The following is a 24,538-nucleotide window of genomic DNA, read 5'->3' on the forward strand; positions in this document are numbered from 1 at the left end:
AGTGGCTCTTCTCTTGGGGGATTCAGGGAAGGATATCTGCATTTTCTGTTATCTTGCGTGTATGTTAATGGGGCTTCGGGGCTTGGTCCGGGGGTTGTTCCTCAACAAGGTGGTGAACTTTCACTACCTATGTTTTACTTCTGCGAGGAATAATTCATGATAAATGATGGTTGAATACCCGTCTTCAAATGAATTCTCTACCTGTGATTGAATGTAAAGTATCGGCGTGACTTGATCCTAACACCATAAGCATTATCATCGAAGTATTTTTTGCCTCTTTTGAATGATATAATAGCTACAGCTTCAAACATTCGGAAAGAAACAGATCTTATATAGATCCAAACATATCAGTGAAGCGGGTCTCATATACCTGCAGGAGCTGGTACAAAGTTTTGAGAACAGTTTGACTTTTATCCGGTCGGATCCGACAAGTCGAAGTCCAGCTGAATCTACTGAATCACAACATTGGTCGTAGTCTACATTATCAGATTAGCATCCGCTATAAAGACACGATAAATTCTTGAGAAGAGGCTTGTAGGCTATATGTTCAGCTTTAGCCTCACTATCAGCCGTGATTTACATCTCTGGGCAGACAATACTTTCTTGATAGGTCTCTCACTTGAGAGCTGCCTTATGCCGTGATCCTCTCGAACTGAGATATCTCATATGAACGAATTAAAACTCTTAGAATCTTGGAACCTTGGAATCTACCATGGCCAGATACCAATTTGAGATATATCACCAACGCGTTCATCTCGTGGAGCAGGTCTAAGCTGGCTTTCGCGGATTACAATCTACCACATTGTATTCAACATTACCTGTAGATTTAGAAGTGTACGATGACTCACACGAAGAAATCTTTATTCTATGAGTAGAATTGGATAGCGTATGGAGATTAGTCCTCACTCGAGTTGCATGGGCTTGGTGGTGCGGAGTCCTCGGAAAACGTGAGGAATTGCGGGAATAATCCATGTTACGTAATCATTTCAGTTGACATTCCAAGCTCTACGCTAATGGACCCCAAAATCGGTATCCAGCTAGTCAATCAAACTGAGATGCGAATAACACCTTACGACTTTAACTTTTTTTTTCTCGCTAGATCACTCGAGTAACCGCGATTAAGAGGCTCTCATCAGATTGATCTATTTACTGCACAATACCCCTGATTGAAAGTTCCTGGGACAGCAAACTGAGTTGCCCCCCTCCCCCGAACAAACCGAGCCGACGATACAATGCTTTTCTATCTGCAGATTTTCTCGACCGCGGAACAACTAGTATACTCGATCTCGTAGTCTATGAAACATCTTAGCACTCAAACATGGTGAAGAGGTGAGTGCATCAGGTATTTGGTAACCACACGACATTGTGGGCAGTCAACTCCGACGAATCCCTCGCGAAGCTTGCAAAGTCTCCAACCACTCGCGAAACAATAGCATATATGGGAAAATTGAAGTTGGTATTCAAGAGATCAATCCGCAACAAGATGGGCTCCAAGAGATGTTTTCATATATTTCCAGACTACGAACCTCAAGACAACTTTCGCCAATACAATCTGTGGGGATCCACCGCTCCCTAGATGGCACATTTTTGGGGTAGGTTATTGATTAAGATACGGTTGAAGCAAGCGCAGAGACATTGACAAGGTGAGGTTGTTGTAAAAGGTCAACGGGGGCGAGACTCAAGCTCATCTCATCCACGAGAGGTCTTGACTACAAACCTTTGTATACTATATCTGGTGCTATCAAGGCGTACTTATTATATTCTACGTTACGTACCAATGCTAGAGTTCGATACAGCTAGCTAGGCATATGGAGAGTCTACCACGGAGGCTTCTGATGAAACAGATTCCGCTAGTTTCTCAAATTTGCTTTCAGAGATTCAAATATACATATGGGAATTTGTATGTGAGCCCGAAGGACAGCGACTAATTGTCTTGCATAGCCAACGAATAATCGCTTCTGTACGTTCTATCTTGCAAAAGATTTCAGCAGAGAATGAAGCCAGCATCACTAGACAATATACAAATCAACTACGCCAATCCTATCGCACTCTATATTTGCTTCTTTTCACGGAACATCATCTTGAAAAGGTATGAGCTTACTTTTGGCATGACCCATTCGACTAATGTGGACATCACTGCACCTCAGATGATATTTCTCAATCACGAAGATCGCCACAATTACAGAATAGACTGGAAATCATGCTATGCTACTTGCATTTCTGCAGTTTCGTAGACCGAACAGATTTTGACAGATGCAGAACTTGGGGTTCAAGAGTCGCACACCCAGCACAACGTACCAAATTTTGCATAGATTCTACCCATTTCTTTGTGAAGCGAGGTCATTGAGACAGGCATTCTGGGGCTTCGAGATTACTGGAATTCAAGTACGTAGAAAATCAAATTTGAAGAATTGAATTGAGATGCGTTGCATTTTGTGGACTAGTGTAACAAGCAGGTCAATTACTGCGATCCATACCTTACTAGCCTAGCGATCCAAATTCTACTCGGGAGAACTTGGGAAAGGTTCTGGATGCTGTCAAATTCTGTGGAATCTGCAATTATGCCTGGGACCTTGGAAAGAGAATCGGGACCCGCCGAAACACGATGGGTGTCACTTTTGAATCATTTCGAAAGACATGAGCATGCCTGCCATTGTACATACTTGTTTTCACGATGACATGGCCCGGTAATTTGCAGCTGGAGTCTCGGAGAAAGAGTCATCTTTCTTGAATCGAACCCTACATTTTCTTCAATTCCGTGTATACATATGCAGTGAAACGGAAGGAAACCCAGCTTCTAGAAGATCTCCACCCCCAAATTGACATGCATTAGCTCTCCACGGCGCATAAATTCGCTGCAGGAACTCCGGCTTTCTTCTTGAATATGGAAGGAGACAAGAAATACAATTCTGATTGTGGAAAAGTCTCCTAAAATCCGCTTTACCTGCACATAATATCAACTTTTTTGTAGAATGCATTCTATAAATTCCAAATAACGGTCGCATGACCCCCACGAACCTATTTATCCAGTGACTTGGAGATTTTTGGTCCTGACACCGTCTTGGCTACATCTTTTGTACAATAGGAAGATGCCGACCAAGGCGCTAAGTGTGCAGTCAGCGCGGGGTTGAACCCCCCCTGGAATCGTTCAAGTGGATATTTGAAAGCTATATCTGCACGATCGGACGCATTCAACTTTCGTTTAGTTTCCTCCGCATCTAGCTATTGAATATCATACCACCTTCCTCAATTCACTTCAACGCCGAACCCAAAGAACGTTCTGGAATATAATATCTTTGGGCGTCAATATTCTTCAATAGTTCGAAGATTTTTTGGGGTCGGGTTTGCAAACGGGTTTGAACATGGGTCTAGTCAATTTAGGTCATGAAGCAGATCCCGTTCTCACCAGGATTGTTGATGAGGATAAGGTGGTTTGGTGGAGAAAAAGATATCTAAGAATCTTGTATCTTTTGCTATATCCAACATGTATGGGGATTGAGATGACGTCGGGATTCGACTCTCAGATGATCAATGGATTGCAGTTTATTCCTTCTTGGAATAAATATGAGTTTAGCGTTTAGTAAATTTATTGGGTCGGAGGAATCTTGATGATGAAATACAGACTTTGGTGAGCCGACGATTGATGGGCTTGGAATGTCGACGTATTCTTTGAAGGCAGAGCTTTTAGGTATTGTAGCTGCGGCATACAGCTTAGGTGCCATCTTATCAGTGCCGTTTGTACCAATGCTTGCTCAACGCTTTGGGCGTAGATGGTCCATAATCTTTGGGTCTATTGTAATGGTCCTTGGGTCATTTCTTCAGGGCTTCTCCATCAACGGTATGGCCATCTGAACACCTCTGATTTGGTACACAGTCACTTTGAAACAGCTGCGATGTACATCGTTGCCAGAATGTTTCTTGGATTTGGTATTGTTTCTGCAATTGTCTCCGGCTCAGCCATGCTTGGTGAATTAGCATATTCGAAAGAAAGGCCGGTTATGACTTCTCTCTTCAATGCATCTTGGTTTGTAGGATCTTTAGTTGCCTCCGGTATTACTGTTCGCACTGCAAGCATCAATACAGATTGGGGATGGAGAATACCATCTCTTCTTCAAGCCTGTCCCTCACTTACTCAGATCATCTTCGTCTTGTAAGTATGTCCTGAATTTGCCAAGACAACCCTAACAACAGAACAAAGCTTCCTACCGGAAAGTCCTCGGTACCTTGTTAGCAAAGATAGACGTGACGAAGCATTCGATATCTTGGTCAAGTATCATGCAGAAGGAAATCGTGATTCGGTATTTGTTCGTGCTGAAATGACTCAGATTGAAACAACAATCAAACTAGAATTAGAAGCTTCTAAACGATCTTGGATGTCCATGTTGAGTACTCCTGGAATGAGACGCCGCGTATTTCTCGCTTCTGCCATGGGAGTCTTCACACAATGGTCCGGCAATACCTTGATTTCGTGAGTGTCCTAATCATTCGCTCATCTCATAATTTAACAATGCTAGATTCTACCTTTCCAAGATCCTTGCCATGATAGGTTACACGGATACCAACACTAAAACCGTGATTAATCTCGGTTCGACAGCTTGGTCTTTCCTCACAGGAACTTTAACCGCCCTCATAGTACCACGGTACAAACGACGCACTATGTTTTTACTCTGTGCCTGTAGCATGTTCTTCGTGTATATAGCATGGACGATTAGTATGCAACGAGCCATGCTAGCATATGATACCGATCGGCTCAACAAAGCTGCTGCTATCACCACACTGTATTTCATATTTCTCTACTCACCTTGTTATAACATTGGGAACAATGCACTTGCATATAGTAGGTACCATCCTCTAGCCTATCAAGTGCCGAGATACGAACCCACAAGCGATACTAAAACCCTACAGCCTACCTAGTAGAACTCTTCCCCTACGCAGACCGTTCTCGTGGCGTCTCCATCGAACAATTTTTCGTCCGAGCCGCTAATTTCTCCACCATCTATGTAAATCCCATCGGTATGGCCAAGATCGGTTGGAAATATCTTATTATGTATTGTGTGACCATTTGCATTGAGATAATTGTGGTTTACTTCTTTTATCCTGAGACTCAGGGACGCACATTGAAAGAACTTGCTTTTCGTAAGTGTTTTTCTCTTTGGTTTTGTGGGCTTCGTATATCAATTTGCCGATCCAATTGAGCACCAATAACTGGATATTTTGGAAATAGTATTTGAAGACAATGCATTCGCAGAGAAAGCTGCTGTGGCTGTGGAGAAAACTATACATTTTGATCACCGTGATGAGGCAAGGACTGCGTAAAACTGAGGCTGATACCCTGCACCCAATTGCGTGGAAACGGGTCAATGTCGCCTTCATAAATACTGCATGAGTCGGTTGAAAAGGAATTTCTGATAACGTGGTTTATCATCGGATCGCTAATATCACCGGGTTACCACTTTTTTCATTATTCAACCATTTCAATTTCAATTTACAATATCTCAATAAATAATTATAGAAATATAATCAAAAGAAACCCGAATTATCTTAATTATTAAAGCTATTCGAAAATCTAAAAATTTGATAATTATAAAAACTATAAAAGTTTATTCAATACCTTGATTTACACTATGCAATAAAATCAACAATCAAAATAATCAAATAGAAATTTAAATAAATAAATATAAAATAATTGAATTAAAAAAAAAGTGTTTTTTCAATATATAATTAATATAAATAATAAAAGGTTTATATTTAAATTGAATAATGTAAAAGATATAACAAATTATATTCTTAAATCGCAAAGGATAAAGAAGATTAAAAAGTTTTAAACTCATTGATTTGTAAAGTGTTATATAGAATTAAAAATATGTTTTAATTACATTTATCATTTTCAAAAAGTTCTCTATAAAGATTCTAAATTTATTAAAAAAACAATTTCAAATAGTATTAAATATACAAGTAAAATATAATATTCAAAACTATAATTTCTATAATTTCGATAAAATAGGCTTTATGATAAAAATTATAATTGTTTATATGATTATAACTAATATTAAACGAAATAACAAAAGCAAGATAATATAATTAAATAATTGAGAATAAACTATAATAATTATATATAATAATAAAAAGAATAAAACTATACCTCCATTTCTAATAATTCAAGAATAAGTTCACTTTTCGAATTAATACATTAAAATCGATTTTTCTATAAATTGAACTATTAAATCTATTTCCAATAAATAGATAAATAATGAGATAGGATTAGAATAATTAAAGTATTTTGATAAATATACTATTTATCAAAGAAAAAGCAAATATCAAATGTTAGTGCTGAATAGATATAAAAGTCATGAATTAATTAATACCTTTTCAATTATATTATAAAGCAAATAATATAGTATATATAAAGCTACTAATATATTCTAATTATTTAATTTAATCATTCGATATTGAATATTTTAGTATTCTAAAACACTTGTATAATAATCAAATTAATGAATTTATTAAAATATATATCAATTATATCTCTAAAATTAAATTCTTTATAATTTTTAAAATTGTATATCAATAATCAATTATATCTTAGAATATAAAAACTAAATTTCAAGGAATTAGATTAATACTATTTAATCCTGAAGTTGTACTCTCTAAATTAGATATTCGAATTTATACATCTACTTCCCCCCCTTTCGATTCAAATCCTTGAATCTTTCAAACCCTTTATAATCCAATTGAAGCTTTTTCTTAATCAACTTTAATAAAATCTTGAATAGATTAATATCAATTAAGTTCTTCTACACCTATATTCGAAATTATATTAGTTTTAATTAAAGATACAAAGAAATTAACTCATAAAAATATACTTCTAAATACAAAAAATCATATACTTCGAAAAACAAATAAAACATTAAGTAAATATTGATATACAAAAAAGATTCAATTACATCAAGAAGGAATACTTACTAAACAAAAAGCTTTTGATATATTATCTCAATAAAAAATTGATATTTAGATTCAACACAATGAGCATCAAAAGAGGGGGAATTTTAATAAAAAAGTATCTTTTAATTGATATTATAATATATATAAAAAAACTAATCACAATTTAAGAACTTATCAAAATAATATAATAAATCCTAAATTATTAAATCCTTAATAATTTCAATCAATTGATTAAATAATTGTTGAATAATACAAAATTGAAGTGGTTGAATAATGAAAAAAGTGGCGACCCGGTGATATTGGCGACCCGATGATAAACCACGTTACCTCATATTTCTTTTATTGTTTCTTCAACGAACCCCTATCTTTTAACATTCATTTCTGGCTCCTTCAGATGTTTATCCGATTACATAAATCTTGAACAGGTAGAGATCGGACCATAACCAACTTTTCTTCAAAATCAAAAAGTAAAACTTCACATCTTGAAATCGTGAAATGTCAATAGCTTATCAATTATCTCCAAGCAACCTCCATCTCGCTGGCGCGTCCTTACACGCAAAGATCCCCACAATACGTGCACGTTCGCCGCGCGTTAATCTTAAATGACCAAAATTCCCCATTCCCATCTACATACATATCCACTATAGGAAAATTTCCAAAAGCTTGACACCTATTCAGAAATCATGATTTGTGCTTGGCGGTCTTGAATGGATACCTTATGGATCACATTGCTTCGCTATCTCTAGAACGTCAGCCGCGTCGTAAGGAGAAGAGGATGTATGCTTTCGGGTTGTGTTGTAGGTGGCTCATTTTCTGAGTTTTTGGGACCTTTGATATGTGAGAAGAAGGTCAATATGAAGTTTTGGAGAGTGTCCTTCCTCTTGTACCGGCTGTTGTTTATTGTATTTGCGTCGTTTCCTGTCTCAAATTTTTCATTTCGTCTTTGTGATTTTCATCCCCTTTTCCCCTGAAAATCATCTTTTGTTTTAAGTACGCAGCACCTTTTGATACCCTTCTGTTAAAGCATTTCATATTCGATACCCCTCTTTCCATCATCAAACTCCCAAATCACGCAATGCGGGGAACACAATTCATACACCTCATCCCCATCCTCCTTGGGCGTCTCATCAACGCAACTCCAGAAACTTTCCCATATATTCAATCTACAGAATTTGACGCCGGAGATTATGGTGCCTATCCAAATCGCACCTATACAACACGTCCAGACTTGATCTCTCCTCGTCTGAATATCCTCCAAGATGATCCGAGATGTGACGATGGATTATATACGATGATATCTCTCAGAGGCGATGAAGTGCATATCACGGGACAAAGTCCTATGATCCATGATCACCAAGGAAATCTCGTTCGGATGAATACATCTTATGGGGAGACATTTGGGCTAAATGTACAGAGATACAAAGGCGTGGATTTTTTGACGTTTTGGCAGGGTGATGATTCGGTGGGGGGACATGGGGAGGGAGTTTACATCTTGGTATTTTTCTCGGATATGTAGACATGTGATCTACACTAACTCTCTCATCCAGCTAGATTCCCAATACAAAGAAGCTTACCGTCTAACAGCTGGCAACAACGCCCTAGGAGGCCTCCACGAATTTCACATAACACCTGAAGGAACGGCTCTAGTAACCCAATACATTCTCAAAGAAATGGACATCCGATATCGTCGTCGCACCCGTAAAGGCTAGGTTTGGGATTCCATAATTCAAGAAATAAACATAGAAACCAACGAGATTATATTCGAATGGCACGCATCCGAGCATTTCAACACCGAAGACTCTTATTTTCCAGCTGGAAGTGCTGGACTGAGAAGTAGTCATGGGTACGATTTCTTTCACATCAACAGTATCGACAAAGATGGATTGGGAAATTACCTGATTAGTTCGAGATATTATCAATCAGTATCCTATATTGATGGAAAGACGGGTAAGATTCTTTGGGAGCTCGGAGGAAAAAGAAATAGTTTCAAGGATTTGTCGAATGGGAAAGCTACAGCGTTTAGCTGGCAACATGATGCTCGTTGGACTACGGATCGTAAGGGAATCACCTTATTCGACAACGGGGCGCATTATGGATTGAGACCGCAAGTTGAGAGCTCCCGTGCTATTCATATATCCCTCGATCTCGAAGCCATGACTGCGGAAATCGTACGCGAGTATGTGAATCCGAGAACAATCTTAAGTGCTAGCCAAGGCAGTATGCAGGTACTCGAGAATCGAAATGTAATGGTTGGATATGGGTACAATGCTGCTTGGACTGAGTATAGTTCTGAAGGAGAAGTTCTCTGTGATGTTCGTATTGGATCTCAAAAGACCTTCACCACAGGAGCGGTACAAACATATAAGGTGTTGAAACATGCGTGGGTTGGCCGGCCCGATACAGTGCCGGATGTGAAGGTGGTGCAGAACAATGTGTATCTTAGTTGGAATGGGGCTACGAAGGTTAGAGGATGGGTTCTGAAGGGAGCGAAGACTGGCAGGGGAGAAGGAGGCGAGGAGGAATTTCAGAAGGTAGCTGAAGTTCAGAAGAGCGGGTTTGAGACTAGAATTTTATTCCAGAGAAAATCTTGGTGTTGGGTGAGAGTTATCGCTATTGATGGCGAGGGTGTAAAACTGGAGACTAGTGATATTTGGGCTACTGGAACAGACTGTAAGGATACGGTATGTAATTCTCTCACTGAACCCCATCGACTCATTGAGATGACCCAACTAACGATTCAACAGATCGATCTACCCGAGACAGAAGAAATAATGGAGGAAGAAGAGGAGGCTGCAAAGCCATTAATACCATCAAGATTTGCATTAGAAGTAATAGCACTTGCGGGATTTGCATTTGGAATGTTGGAGTTATGCAGAAGGAAGTTTTGGAAACGGACATCATCCAGTTTCGGATATAAAGTACTCCCTATACAAGCGCAGGATTACGCTGTCGAGAAATAATGTTTTTAATATTCTGAAATGCTTGAATTCTTTGATGTTGTGAATATACTTGGCGTACTTGTGATCTTAGCTTCTTGGCTATTGGCGCCCAGAAGCCTCTTCTGCGGCAATGGAAAGCTGCGTTTCCCAATTAGGGTTGACAATCAAACGGTCGTACATTATGCTTTATGGAAAATATCACAAATTTGGGAAATGTAATGGATAAAAAATTTGCGCTGTTCTTGACTCCAAGAGAACTAGCCCTTTGAATCTGATATGACTTTTATTAACCCTCTTCGTAGTTAAAGCCCCCACAAAACGCCAGACACCATTCTGATATGCATCATCGAACATCCAGAGAGCCTCATGCTTCGGTAGTAACAACACCGCCAGCATCCTTCCACTTTTGTACTCGTCTTCTGATGTCCGATTCCGTTTGTTGCATGGGATTCAACCTTCTATCCCTAACCATAGCTCCGAAGTTCTCACCCCATCTCTTAACCAACTTCTCAATCCATTCTTTCTCCCTCTCACTCTGTTGTCTCTCCCTCTTCTCGCCTGCTCTTGAAGCTTGTTCCTCCAACATCTTTACAATCTCGTTTTTTGACGCGGAACCCTCCTCATCACCGAAACCTTCGAACCCTTCTCCATCCTCGTCATCCGAGTTCAGAATATCGTTCAATGGATTTGATTTCCTCTCGTCGTGAATGACCCTGATAATCTTTCCAGTCTCTGGATCTCTCTCGACTCGAGCTTCAGTTGGTGCGAAGTTCTTTGGAATTGCATTTGAGATGGCGAGCTTGTTTGCAGTGGAGGTTTTTGATTCGGACCCTGCAGTCTTCTTTTCGATACCACCGGTAACGGTATTGAGACGACTAGTTAAGCCAAGGCGGCGGTAGTTTTGTGTAAGAGTTTCATCTTGTCTCCTGTGATAATTGATTAGGATTAATTGAAAACATACAAAGCTGTGTAGCAAACTGACCAGTTTGCAGCGACGATTGCATTGCCTAGAGGATTGATACGCTTAGACTTTGGCTTGTGCTTGATCTTATTATTTCCAGATCTATTCTTCTTCTTTTGGAGTTCGCGACCCATTTTCTATGATTGCAGATGATATATGAGGTGGTGGAATAAAATTGTTTTGATAATGTATTGTCACCTCTCAAACTCTAACTTCGAAAATCTTCACATTGAATTTGAAAAATTCGAAGCTAGCCTTATCAGCCGGGCTTATCATCACATGATTCATGTGATCCATTTTGACAACTCAGATCCCGTGATTCAGTCGCGTGACTCTCTTCCTTTTATAGAATCGACCTCGGCCGCGAACAACCTTTTTTTTAGTCGTATCATGTATATCTTCATCATCTCGATCTAATATTGGAAGAGAGAGACTTAAGCAGTGTGTTAATATATACTTGCATTGCGATTAAGCAACTCTCATCACATATGTGAATGTCTTCATCCCAAGTGGGCCTTACATAGCTACAGTTGTGCCTGTCTAGCTGATTGAACTAGAACAGTACAAATGTATATTGCTTCCGCATATCCAATGATGTCTACGGAGATGTTAAAAATTAACACGGAACAACCCCCCACCCCCCCAATCCCCACGACTTAGGTACCAGATACTTATCTAAAGTATTGTTGTCAAACAAATAGTGATCCAATGCTAATCTATGGAGGTACACCTGTCTAAACGAGAATGGTATTTTCTCCGGGCTTCATCTCCGTCACGATTATACCATTCAGCATGGTACGAATGTAAAGTTCAGGGACATAAATGGACTTGGTTGGTTGTTCATGGGATAAATTCATCGGATATTTGACAACTGCCACTCTTTCTATACCGATGGTAATGTCCGAAATCGAGGACGATTAGGTATGCATGCTGAAGAAATCTATTTTGCTTTGCTACACGGAGCATGGGCAAAATGCTGTGCACTTCGTACCCCCACAAAGTTGTCTTACTCTCTTCACGATCTACCTCAACTTTGCTATTCTCTTCATTTCAGCCTTTGCCTTTGAATATTGATTTGTCAGTGGAGGAGGATGAAGAGGCGAAGTCCTAAAAGGATCAACAGCCAATCCCAACGCAGCTGGTGTAACGTTCCATCACAGTCTGTAGATTTCTCGCTTGACAAGTGACTTGAGCAGTAAAGAAATATAGACCAATCAGCAGAAAAATATTAAGTGCGAAAGGATTTCGGAGTAGGCGGCGAAGTTCGGCGACGGACAGCGCGATGAGAGGCAGTGATAGGATTCTGTTCCCGTAAATTCTTCTTGATCCCTTGCAGACTGCATCTATACCTTCTTCAAATAGCCGCGCAAAAAATCATAAAGAAGGCTGTTGTATCATATGATTCGCATCATTAAGCATTCACTGATGTCGGTAGAGCAACTTTAGGCCAAGTCCGTCAATTTACTGAGGAATTGAGATGGTGGGCAGGTCCACCTTGTGGTGCGGGTAAAAAAGGTAGGTTAACTTGGCATATCTGAGACATCACGAACGATGGCGTATCGGAGATATTACCCAATCTTGATAACATTGCTGCGTACTAGATAGGACACCAAATAACCCAAGATTTGACAGACCTTGAAAGTTCGAATTGACTTTCTCACAACTAGGTCTTAAATTCTATTGTTAATCGCCTATTATCATGGTTCCCTTGTTGTTTCGTTAGCTTCCTTACCCATATGTACTCCATTAATGTTAACTGTCACTATTGTGCTGAACCACTGAGCCACCATAATTCTTAAAGTTTAAACAACTAACCTTGCTGATATTTCTAAAAAACACATATGCTTGTGAACTAAATTTGACTGTGAGAAAAATTAGTTCGTTACTTCGGCTGATCGCTGGAATGTATCATTGAACTTTTTGACCTGTACCTGAGACAGCACGATGCTAGCAAATCCTCGTAAATAATGAGATTGCACATACATCCGGACCAGTCTGGTCTGAAAAATGAGGAAAAGTAGTTGGATATCGCCCTGCTTTTGATGAGATACTGACTCGCGATGAAGATGAAGGAAACGACCGGTAAAGTTGTAACCTCTGAGGGATTAACAGGGATCTATCTATCCCCCTGATCCACCTCCACCGGGGTTGAGAAGCCACACCGAGGCATCTAAAGCCTGCAATTGGAAGGAATAAAGATATCATGTAGGCACGGATTTGCTAAAGCACATAGGTGAACCGATTGGGAGAGCGCTGGAAGAGAGCTGTATGTTAAGGTTATATGCTTGTGATATAATATTGCTTTGTATCGTTCTTCTGGGAGTTCCATCGTAGCGCGAATTCCTTCTATGCGTCTTCGAAAGCTTCTAGCTCGCATCCACTTCAGGGTAGTGCCATCAAATCTGGTTGAAGACAGGCTTTACAAGGATTGATTGGCTTGATTGTGGTCCTCGGTTTGTGATTTGCCGAATCGACCTTTGGGGGAGCCACCAAAGATTCATTTTATTTCATGCAGCGATTGTCTAACTTGCCTTGCAGCAACAGATATCGGAATCAAATGGAAATACTACACCCCTCTTGTGAATTTGGTTGATGATCATCAAGGATTTTACTTTGGTTTGAGGTCCAGCCGTATAGATTCGACAGATCTGCAATTGTCTAGATTGGACCCTTAATCAATGGTCATGCGTATCACAGTGTATGTAATAACAATGATTCTGTTTGTCAGAATCATTACTATTCTTATCATCCAACCCTTAGCATTCATCCAGAGGTTTGTGAAAGCGGAATGAAGATCATGAGGGGGATCCTAGTGCAAAATGGCCCATAATGGAGGCTAGTCGACGGCCAGATGCATACAATATGGAGTATGATTGATATGAGTGGCTCGGAAGACTTGATATCATTTTGTGGGTGTTTCTTGCTTGATCCAATCGAAAAATATGATGAAAGAAATATCCAACTGCCATACAGAAGGATGAAGTAGATTTATTTCTTCGAGACTCGAATAAGTCCTATCCGCACCTCAGCTATTCTCTCATTTCTTACAGTTTTGCGTCTTTCGCGCTTTCTTAGCTGCAGAAAATAAACGAGCTTGAGCTCTGCAGGTAAGTGACCAATCGCATACTAGTTTGCTACCCAACCTCATTAAGACCCATGATGAAGTTAGTTCTTCATGGACAGCTCAGACATGAAAATATATACAATACCCCTCATTAAGTACGGTCAGTACTACCCTCTCCTGCATTCAAATGCAAATAGTATAGTGCTTCTTATCTATTAGCAATCTTATCGGTTGTAATCAGACGCTTTGTGCCTTGATCGCACATTGTGTCAGATTGGGATCAAAGGCTCGAATTACAGCAATTTCCTTTCCATCGCCCTTCATCATTTCAATGTCCTGGGTGAAAGTCCTAAATATGCCTTGCATTGTCACATCAACAATCTCGTCATAATGCAACTTTAGTACTGCAACACGGGATATGAACGCTTTCTTGATGTTTTGCACAAGTAAAACAGGGCTAAAGCGAGCTAAACATTATCAACGGCCGGGCTACTAATTCAGGCATGTGCACGGCAGTACCGAACAATCAGGGGAGAGATAGAATCACCGTCTGCCTCCCCACCGATACTGTATTTTAGTGGTTACTTGACGCCAGTGGCTTGTCGACAGTTACCTGTTACTTCTCATCTCCGAAATTCCTACAATCTGTTTTAAGCCATATCTGTACCTATCATTTTGAAACTCCTCTCGTCCAATAACTACGACGGGAAATGATGCTAGTAGAATGGGACATGGGATTTCATGACGAACCAAAATATATAGAGCCTGTTAAAACTAATCATAATTTAAAACCCGGTTGTTGTATGGGGTCTGCTGGCACTTCTTGAGATAGCTTCCGCAATGGCGAAATATCACCCCGGCTTTCAGATCAACCTCCACGGCACAGAAAATGAACGGACATGCTTCAGTGGATTGATTGTGGATGGAGACATATTAAGCTTATTCATATAAAGCTCTCGATCTTATGTCTCTTCACGAAAATCAGGTATATCAAAGTGGGCCAACTTGAACCAGAATCCTAAAATTAAGCATTCAGACCAAGAACCAATCCAAAAGCCAATCCAAAATTCCTCCAATCTTCTATCTTGAGCCAAGGTTTCACGAGCACAATTAACTAAGAATATCGTTGATGTCGCTATTGACTACATGTAAAGTAATTGAAAGAAGCAAAGATTCCTGCATGGAAGGCTGCGTTGTGCTTCCTCTGCAAACAGTGAATAATTTCTGATTAGTCGAATTATAGATTGAACCACTCGGAGGTGGTAGTTGAAAATGGTCCTCGGTTCCTAGAAAAACCGCGCTACTCCAACTTCAATACCCTGTCCACTCTACCCTACATCACAATCTTTTTACATTTCCCTTTCCCCCCTTGCAAAACCGCAGTGCTGATCCCCACCCGTAACTTGAATGTGCGCCGGGGCGGACCTACTGTCTAGGGGTTATTCATCGTCTAGCTCGGTTTGCTCCTCATAACTCATTGACATGCCCATCATGTATTTCTCCAAATATTGCAACCCCAAGCTTCAGCCAACGGCTATTCTCCACATGCTTCTTTGGTTCACTTGGCTACATTATATTTCAATGGACTTGCATTTCTCTTTTCAATCAAATCTTCAAGTTTTTACCTCATAATTACCATCAAAAATGACTCTCCCTGTAGCCTGCCCTCCTTCCTCTGCCTCGTCGGATCCGCCTACTGTCGCTCAACGCAAGCGACGCAGGAGAGCTCCAGCCAGCGGTGCATCGGACGATTGTTTCGCTTGTACCAAACGCAACGTTAAATGCGATCGAAGAAGACCATATTGCTCGCAATGCCTGGAAGTGGGAAATGAGTGCTCAGGTTACAAAACTCAATTGACTTGGGGTGTGGGAGTGGCAAGTCGAGGAAAACTGCGAGGTTTATCCTTACCCGTTGCAAAATCCCCTCCTGCTCCAAAAAGTCCACCCATTACTCGTCCTCGAGCTGCTTCTACCATTGCGAGAACTTTGGAAAAAAATGAAGAGGGTGTTCGAATCAAGTTAGAAAATGCAGCTTCTGTACCTGTCAGCCCATTTATGACATATGATTTTGTCAACATGGCACCTCATGGAAATGCTTCAACAGCTACCCAAATGTCAGATTGGAATATTACCGCACCATCTCACGAATTCACAATTCCAAAGTACCATCCTGATACACAACAACGGCATATGCAAAGATCTTTACCCCCGCAACTTCATCGGATACATACGCTTAGTATTGGAAGACCAGAAGGACTTTCGAGTTCCGTGGATTCTCTGAGTCCATATCCTGACAGCGAGTATACATCACCAATCAGTCAGTCTTTTCAAAATGACGAGGTTCCCTTCCTCAACAGCCCCGCACCGTTGTACAACAGCTATTCTTCCAGAAATACCTCGGTAACAGATCAAAGTTCGGATATTATGGGAAACTCACGTGGGCCTACATCATGTCCGGATCAATTCTACGCTCCATCAGAAATGAGCTCGAGCATGAGTTCCCATCAAAATATGTATGACCTGTCAGAAGGACGCCAACCTCAAAGATCTCATCAAACGTCTTCTTCAGTACATGAAATCTTCTATGATGATGAAATGTTAGGTGAATAATTTCATTCGACGCGTTTATTGAGACCCCGTTTGCTAACCATTGTTCACTAGGCATCCAAAGCTCTCACGAGCCTGAAGTATTTGCTACAAGCGCTAGGTCCAGTCATTTTGGTTGGACTTCTATAAATGAAGACGATGTTGGTTCCCCTTCGTCGGAGACAGATACTTATGGTCATATTACTGGGCATGATTCTATGTCATCTTCACTTACATCCGAAATGTCACCTCGAATCTCATTCTTTCTAGATTACTACGAGAAAATCATCTGCCCGTCGGTAGTGGTCATCGATAGCCCCTCAAATCCATATCGCGAACACATTCTCGCTCTAGCATCCTCAAGTCAAAGTCTTCAACATGCCATTTGTGCGCTTGCTGCTTGCAACTTACGCATGAAACGAAAACAATCATTAGGTCAAGATCATTGGCGCCAACCGATTGAACTCGAACTTCAAGATCGTATTAATGCGGGGTCTATTGGTAGACCGGTTTGCACTAGAAGAACCTCCACTCAATCAACATTAACCGATTCTTTGAGCACCGACTCATCGCTCCAAGAAGAGTATCAACATCGCTCTCTAGCTGTTTCCCTCCTTAATCAACAATTGACCGATCCTTCCAAAGCCCGTCACGATTGTGTGCTCGCGACACTCTTCATCCTCTGTCATTACCGAATGTGCGAATCTGGTATTGCTCAATTCCGTACTCAATTCGCCGGAGTGAAGAAGATTCTCGGGATGCGAGAATGCGGAACCGAGACCGGTAATTGGGGATGGATGGAATCTCTCTTCACTTATTTTGACGGCATTGCCGCTTCAATCAACGATCGTGAAGCTCAGCTTCGAGGTGGATACCTTGAAATGCTAGCTAGCCCGTCTAATCCCAATCACGGGCTGGAAAACATGGCGGGATGCGACGCTGTCCTTTTTAAAACAATCGCCAAGTTGGGACGCCTTAATTTATTGTCGCAACATCGACCAGTCATGAACGATGCCCTGACCCACCCTCCTCATCCAAATCATATTCATCATACCAATGGACTTCACAGACCTCGTCTAGCTGGTCAAGCACTTGTTGATTTTTATAATCTTCATTCTCTTTCATTCGACGGCAATGGTTTCGCTTCAACGATGTCTCTTGATGATGAACCCACTTTTCCTATGCAAAGTCTCACACCTCTCTCGCCCACCTCATGCTCTCCAACAACATCTGTCCCATCCTTCATGTCCAGTGACGACCCACACACGACATTCTGGACCGAATGGAAAGCCGCTCGCCTAGCACTTCAAGAATGGGAGTTCTCTCCTTCTCACATTGTCTCTTCTCTTCCAGTCACTCCAACCCCCACTCAGCTTCGCGACTTCGGATATATTTCTGAGGCGTTCCGATACTCAGCTCTCTTGTACACCGAACGTCTTGCATGTCCCAAGACTCCAAGCTCGCATCTCAACTTCCAGAATTTGGTCAGCCAAGTCTTGTTTTATGTAACAAGTTTGGAGACCAACAGTGGATGTGAGAAGTTCTTGTTGTGGCCTCTTTTTATAAGCGGGAGTGAGTGTGTCAATGAATTGCAACAGAGTATTGTGAGAAGCAAATGCAGAGAGATTATGGGGAGATCTGGATATCTTAATAACTTGGCGGGATTGGAAGTTCTGGAAAAGCTATGGGCAGAAGGCAAAGATGGCAGAGCATCTCCAGACTCAATGAGAGGTCAAGGCGGACCTTTCAAATGGAGCAAGCATATGGAGGGCACTGAGGGTGAATGGATTATGGTTTGAGTTGTCTACATGGTTGGGGTATTTGTTTATGACGACTTGACGACTACTTGCTTTCTGTTATTACGATGATATCCATTGTTGCTCATGTCATATTTGTCATGTCTTTCAAGTCCATCGTGCCACACCAGGCCTTTTTTCTTTTCATGTTTACTATAGCCACAATGCTCTGTTCCAATCTGGAAAGCGATTGTGTTTTAGTTGTTGATTTTATTTACTGGGGGGCTTCTGGTGCATCGAGCGGGTGGTCGGCAGGAATAATGGATATTGGTCGCGGGCTGGTATGGATACGAAAAAAAAAAAATGTTGGAGCAGGTGGGCGTCACGGATGCGGAAAATGAAGGATGTCTACTCAATCATGTTATGCCTGCGCCCTTTATCTTATGAGTTACGAATTATGTCATAGGAAAGAAACTTTATAGACAATATGAGCAATGTTTGATATTGTGTGCGTTGATTACACTGCGTGGATTAGTGAATGCATTTCCCCCGGGTACCCTCCTCAGTCCGTACACAAATTGTACGCATTCTTGATCTCTACTACAACAGGCTTTCCTTCATACATCAATTTGTCACTTGACAATTCGAATGGACTTCGACGTCACGTCATGTCTTCACATATAGACACATGTGCAGTCACTTGCTTAAACGCACAGATTAATATACAACAAAAGCATAAGGCCCAAAAGTCCTCCTCTTTTACATTGATCTGCATATGCACCGTTCATCTCCAATCACACCGGTCCCGAAAATAAATTATGGAAAGCAAAGATACTAAGTAAACGATACTTTAACTCCGAAAGTGGGATTATCTTTCGTGATGCGATATAGAATTGTCGAAATGCCTCAGTTGCAGATAAACCAAGCATTTTCTCGCATATACGAGAAAAAGCTTGGCTTAAACTTAAACATAAAATTGTGCTTTCTCTCGCTCGAGTCTCGGTAGTTGAACTGGATCCCGTCAAGTGCCAAGTAAGAGAGAATCGGGAAGGGGTGGAGTATGGAGGAATTATCTGCGGATTAGTGGAATCAAGTGATTGAGGCAGTGGAAGTGAAATTAAGCAAGTCTAAGCGTTGCTTAGTGGGAGGTCGAGATCAAGGTGGTAGACGGGACGGCACGGTAATGTTATTCGGGAGTAATGTGATTGATGGATAGATGCGAAGTGGGCGGATGGAGCTGTGACATAAATGAAGGAGAGAGGAATTATCCTTAGCGGGTCCGCTCTTGGCGTTATCATTGCATGCCGAGACATATCTCGGAACGAGACCGTGCATACAAGTTGAAGGCGTTCAGGTTCATGCTTGAATCTTTGGAGGTATGAATATCAAGTCGATAATCTACTCCATGTTCCATATTCTCAGCTTTGGTGGGCGATTGACGATCCCTACATTGTATATGTTCGGATCTAGTTCCCTATTATGCCTTGCCACAGCGCTTGACATGCAGGATGATCCACAAGTAATATCGACAATCTTTGTTGGCAGCTTAAAGTTAATTAATGCAGATCATCTACTGTTTTTATGTATTCAACGCCTTCACCAAGGTACCGAAGCCTCGGTTTACGGATGTATGTGTTTTGGAGGTCTAGTCTCCGGAAACCAACAAATGGAGGGATCTGGAACAGGCGTTCATTTCTCTAAAGATTTCCACAATTCTTCCGTCCGAAGAAGATACACCACGCGTGGATATTTTCAGCGTCAGTAGAGTGATCAGCATTTTAGCCAAACCTTATAACCCTGAGATGCAGATATTTATCGATGCCAGATTACTATGGCACCGGCAGGATACTAAAGCATTGAAGCGACTTGAGAGTTTGCATGCCGCATGAACTCTGATCCCTCTCAATCTATGGAAGCGAGGCCAGCCAGAAGTTTATGGACAAGCCAAAACTCAAATCAAATTCAAATCATCAAACGTAACCCAATGTTCTGAAAGGCAGTCATTTCTGCAATTGCAAGGAAGCTTTCTGATATAGCTTGCACATCAATAATCAATACCCTCACTCCGTGTTTACAATCAACTTGTTGTCAATATTTTTAGTACGTGGAAAGAACATGACGTGTTAATTTCTTAGCAAGGCTCTACATAGGTAGATGCCGGTACAAGCTCAGTGGCCTTCTTTATTTTCCTTCAAATATTCTTGCTTTTCATGGGTAATGCGAGTATCATTGCTCCTTCCTTGCAGTCTTCAAGAAAACTGCAAAGGGGTGCTTCGTTCCTACCCTGTTCAATTTTCCTAAACGCCACTAAGAGATGAAGTACTTGATCGCGACATTGCACCTTGGGAAGAAAACTGTAGAAACCATCAAAACCATGCCCCGCAGAACGCTTCCGTTGGATTGCCCAGACAAGCCAACCGCGACAGCTATATCTCAGAATACCTATCACCACCGAGATTGGAGGTCACAATCCATAATCTAGCATAGGATAGACTCGTTATCCGCAGCTAGAGTGAGGTAATCAATACTTTCATTGACACCATCCAAGCGGTATTAAATTCGACGATTCCCCCACACATGAATTGAGCAGTTCAGACGAAGATGACGACCCAGTCCATTCCAGCTTGATATATTATCAAGTTTTACAAAACCTATTGGTAGCCGTTTACATGGCAGTATGGTAACGGCATATCGGCCCAATTGAGAGAATTGACTGAGCTCAATAGAACAGAAACTGATTATTGGAATACGAATCCTCACAACTTCATACCAGTCTTCGATCCAGTCTTCCTTTCAGCTGGGAGACTCAACACTTCGATACCAAATTGTTTGATTCTGTACACAATGACTACCCTCATTAAGGAGAAGTGACCAGGGCGGTCTAGAGAGATGGTCTAGAAAGAGGCTTGGCACCCATAGATTATTTAGATTATACGAATACGAATATTTGGAATTCATACCCACGACCCCAGTTTCTATACTGAAGCATGGCTCACTGCAATATTAAGGAGTCCCCTCCTGTAAGTCACAAAGCTAGCGTCTGACAGGTGTAATTTCCATACGATACGCAAAATCTCGGAGAGAAATTTATCCAAGTCCCTTGCAAGGAAGAAAAAACGCCGGCATTTTGACGATGATCAGGCTAATGGCTGCTGCAGACAATTCGACATAAAACCCCGCAACAACCTCCAAACTTCTCCTACAGCCGAATGAACATTTAAAATTATGTAGGAAAATATGGCGATTACTTACAGATCATCCTTCTGGTTCGGTTTGTCTTTATATTAGGTGTTGATCACGAAAGGTGGGCCCATTAGGGTTCTTCAAGAGGGGCAAGAAAGAAGATACTGACTGTGTCGATCAATTAGTGAGTGAGTGGCAGAGGGCACATATTGAGAGAATTACCCAAATAATTGACGAAGTTCCTGAACAGACCAGTGGCACAGTTTACTGCAAGATCGTCAGCTACATATGTGTGATGATAGGAGCCAGGACCAGGCACATAAGATGCGCTGCTCCCGCAGGTAAAGAGGGAACTGTGAAGCAAGTTCAAGAGAAAGATCATAAACTGAATATTGCTACCGCAGACTGTCACCAGCTCGACAAGCTTAGGACATTCAGGTACTGCTAGTGTTTGAGGTCTCAGACTCAAAGGCCACCAATTCCGGGACGAAATTAAGCAAGAATAACGAGAGCAAAGAGTGCGCTTCTTTTGCTGTGCTGGATGATCTGTTTCGGTACAACCAAGGCCTAAAAGATGCTAATTTATTTCGGTCACTCTGAAGTAGGAGTTCTAAAGTCTCAACTGCAGTTGGACAATCAGTGATCCTGCATTCCTGAGTTCGATTGGAGCTTTCCGATCCTCTGAAATACTAATTATGTTTCAGATATTTAGTCTTTTCAAAGATGATGGTTGAGTGGAGTTGTAGCAATAAGCATAAAAGAGATCGCCTTAAGCTTCCGAAATAATCGCATCCAGCCAGATACACCAAATAGAAGCCTAGGCACAAGACCTAATTCACTTTCAAATTTTAGTCTGCCACGAAGTATCTAGAGGGGGCTTTGCAGGCCCGCGGAAAGTCCCACTTAAGGTATCTTGAAGACTATGTTCGAGAAAGATCTGCCTGTCAAGCGATCGTTGTGAAAAGAAGTTCCAACGTCATCCCTTGTGTATGAAAGTAATTGGGAGTCTGATTGGTATGATTGACCTCCGCTCAATTGGATTCACATCATTCTCCGCAGTTTGAAGACTTAATGATTTATTTTGATGTAGGTGGGCTTCGTTCCAAGACATACCGATGGCGCCGATCTACAATGTGGCAGAGATATATTGGCCATATCACTTTCGCTTTTCATGCAACATGGTACCGATGAATTGCATAGCAGACTTGGTGCAATCAAGGCTCATGGAATCCCCGAGTTACTTTCCACGAAATAAACGAGAATATCATATGCAGAACAAGGCCGGACTGGAAATTGCGACTTCCGACTCCCGATTATGGAATTTAGATCACTGAGACGCTTACATCATTCTTTGCACCAGTTGGCTGACCAGATGGTGCGACCCAACGTCAATTGATGCCGTCATGGAACAACTGGTCAGTTTATCACACGATTGCCGCTCTGGAGATCCTGGTTTCGAAAAAATACCACGCCAAAGGTTAGTGTCTAAAGAGTGTTAACAGAAGTAGTACACAGGGGGCCTGACACTAACCTTTGGCGTGGGTTTGGGAGCTATGGCATCACAACATCCTTCTGCAGATGGAAACTCCGCGCCCGCCGCAGCGATGATAATCGTTAGCAATGCTGACGATACCAGCCCGGTTGTTTGGGTCCATAACAACGAATTGGGTTCAGATGAGGAGAACAATGGCGTCGTCCAACGGATTGGTTGTTGGCGAGGTTTCAGTCCTCCGAATGACTTGGAATCCTCCAGAAGTCACTAGATGGGAAACACTTCATTTTGCGCAAGTTCTGCAAGTTGCAACTCCAAAGATGGCCAATACAACAAATTTTATACGCCACGATACCTCACACTATTCATTTCTCTATATAAGAAAGCCTGAAAATGAGAGTTCTCGTGATTTCTTAGGATAGGCAAATAATTTCCCAATGATCCACCTGCTAGTATCAGACCGCATGTCTATGCTTGCCATAATTTCCTGTTGAAAACACACGCCGTTGAAACTCCTGTCCTCGAGTTACATACTCATTTGTTGGAAATTCGTGGAGATGAACTCGTTAATCTTGCCACATTGGAATGAAGAAGAACCGATCGATGAGCCGTCAATTGGAATGGAAGAAATTCATCAGCCGCCCATGCTGGCTCATTTCACAGAGAACAGGACCTGCAGATCAATCGCCCGGGTATGTAGAACATGCATGAATGACGACGTGTTGAGCGAACACAAAAAGAAGCAATGCGACTGTATGTGGCATGTTTCACCTGTTCTCATCGCAGTTCTGCCATAATCGACATTATATCTAGCTTACACCGAACAAAGCTAACAAGCAGTGCCTGTATTGCAGTGTGCTCGGTATATACTCTCAACACCACTATCATTGCCGAGAAGTGGAGATTATCTCCGTCAGACATCTTGTATACGAATACATATCATACCGGAGTGTGAGATTACCAAGAGTGAGGCGTAGCAGGCTGAATATAAGCTTTCATTGCATGAGAATAATAGGATATACAAATTGAAATTCAGAATCTCAAACCATTTGAATGTTTTGACTGGATAAATGAATTGAAGACCTCTGATTGTCGTGATGTGTTTCGGACTATTAGAAACTTTGTTCGAGTATATCACTCCTAGAAACGTTGACATGATCGGTAATGATTGGAGATCTTTTGGTCCTTCGCATCAGTTGAATCCTGAACTAAAGTGGAAAATTGCTTGCTGTCTACGATTGCGTCACTCATTCTATCAATCACATGATCTAACTTTGGCTGGCATACCTTTCTCCTGACGAGGTTCCTCAGTAAGAACCCGCAGACAGGTTTGCGCTCTCCGGAAGGAGGATCCTATAGAAAACTAATGAATTATGATCCGAGTGAAGCAGCTGCTCGTAGACCACTGATTTCATTCTTGAAATACCGGTTTTCTTGCATTTTTCGCGAACCTGGTCAAGTGGACGGAAAACACCCAGAGTCATTACAATGAAAGGGAGATACCGAGCCGAAAGACTTGATAACCCATCCCATGGAGTACTTCCATGGTCACGAGGGTATCTTATTACGAATTGCTGACTTCAGTTTTTTCAACCTAGAAATGTCTCCAAGGGAACTACACTGGAAAGTTTTCTA

The 24,538-nt window shown here is 41.4% G+C and overlaps 6 protein-coding genes across 6 annotated transcripts; 5 read left to right on the top strand and 1 right to left on the bottom strand.

Moving 5' to 3' along the window:
* Window positions 1–3,911: 3,911 nt before the first annotated feature.
* Window positions 3,912–5,316, top strand: EAE97_000084 (uncharacterized protein; the record flags this gene model as incomplete). The annotated part of the gene is made up of 5 exons (XM_038870594.1): window positions 3,912–4,150; window positions 4,199–4,468; window positions 4,515–4,837; window positions 4,906–5,136; window positions 5,225–5,316. 5 exons carry the CDS (start codon window positions 3,912–3,914, stop codon window positions 5,314–5,316), a joined length of 1,155 nt encoding a protein of 384 aa, XP_038737955.1.
* A 1,986-nt stretch (window positions 5,317–7,302) lies between these two features.
* On the top strand, window positions 7,303–9,902 carry EAE97_000085 (uncharacterized protein; the record flags this gene model as incomplete). Its single annotated transcript, XM_038870595.1, has 4 exons — window positions 7,303–8,437; window positions 8,490–8,640; window positions 8,686–9,623; window positions 9,687–9,902. Exons 1-4 carry the CDS (start codon window positions 8,018–8,020, stop codon window positions 9,900–9,902), a joined length of 1,725 nt encoding a protein of 574 aa, XP_038737956.1. The 5' UTR covers window positions 7,303–8,017.
* A 343-nt stretch (window positions 9,903–10,245) lies between these two features.
* Window positions 10,246–10,976, bottom strand: EAE97_000086 (uncharacterized protein; the record flags this gene model as incomplete). Its single annotated transcript, XM_038870596.1, has 2 exons — window positions 10,246–10,807; window positions 10,864–10,976. 2 exons carry the CDS (start codon window positions 10,974–10,976, stop codon window positions 10,246–10,248), a joined length of 675 nt encoding a protein of 224 aa, XP_038737957.1.
* Window positions 10,977–12,902: 1,926 nt separating this feature from the next.
* On the top strand, window positions 12,903–13,517 carry EAE97_000087 (uncharacterized protein; the record flags this gene model as incomplete). Its single annotated transcript, XM_038870597.1, has 3 exons — window positions 12,903–12,924; window positions 13,052–13,108; window positions 13,381–13,517. The coding sequence occupies 3 exons, from the start codon at window positions 12,903–12,905 to the stop codon at window positions 13,515–13,517; spliced, it is 216 nt and encodes a 71-aa protein (XP_038737958.1).
* Window positions 13,518–15,550: 2,033 nt separating this feature from the next.
* On the top strand, window positions 15,551–18,291 carry EAE97_000088 (uncharacterized protein; the record flags this gene model as incomplete). The annotated part of the gene is made up of 2 exons (XM_038870598.1): window positions 15,551–16,508; window positions 16,568–18,291. The coding sequence occupies 2 exons, from the start codon at window positions 15,551–15,553 to the stop codon at window positions 18,289–18,291; spliced, it is 2,682 nt and encodes an 893-aa protein (XP_038737959.1).
* Window positions 18,292–22,806: 4,515 nt separating this feature from the next.
* On the top strand, window positions 22,807–23,174 carry EAE97_000089 (uncharacterized protein; the record flags this gene model as incomplete). Its single annotated transcript, XM_038870599.1, has 2 exons — window positions 22,807–22,888; window positions 22,927–23,174. The coding sequence occupies 2 exons, from the start codon at window positions 22,807–22,809 to the stop codon at window positions 23,172–23,174; spliced, it is 330 nt and encodes a 109-aa protein (XP_038737960.1).
* Between the last annotated feature and the right edge of the window lie 1,364 nt (window positions 23,175–24,538).

The sequence above is a fragment of the Botrytis byssoidea genome (assembly GCF_014898295.1).
Source record: "Botrytis byssoidea strain MUCL 94 chromosome Unknown BBYS_001, whole genome shotgun sequence".
Lineage (NCBI taxonomy): Eukaryota > Fungi > Ascomycota > Leotiomycetes > Helotiales > Sclerotiniaceae > Botrytis > Botrytis byssoidea.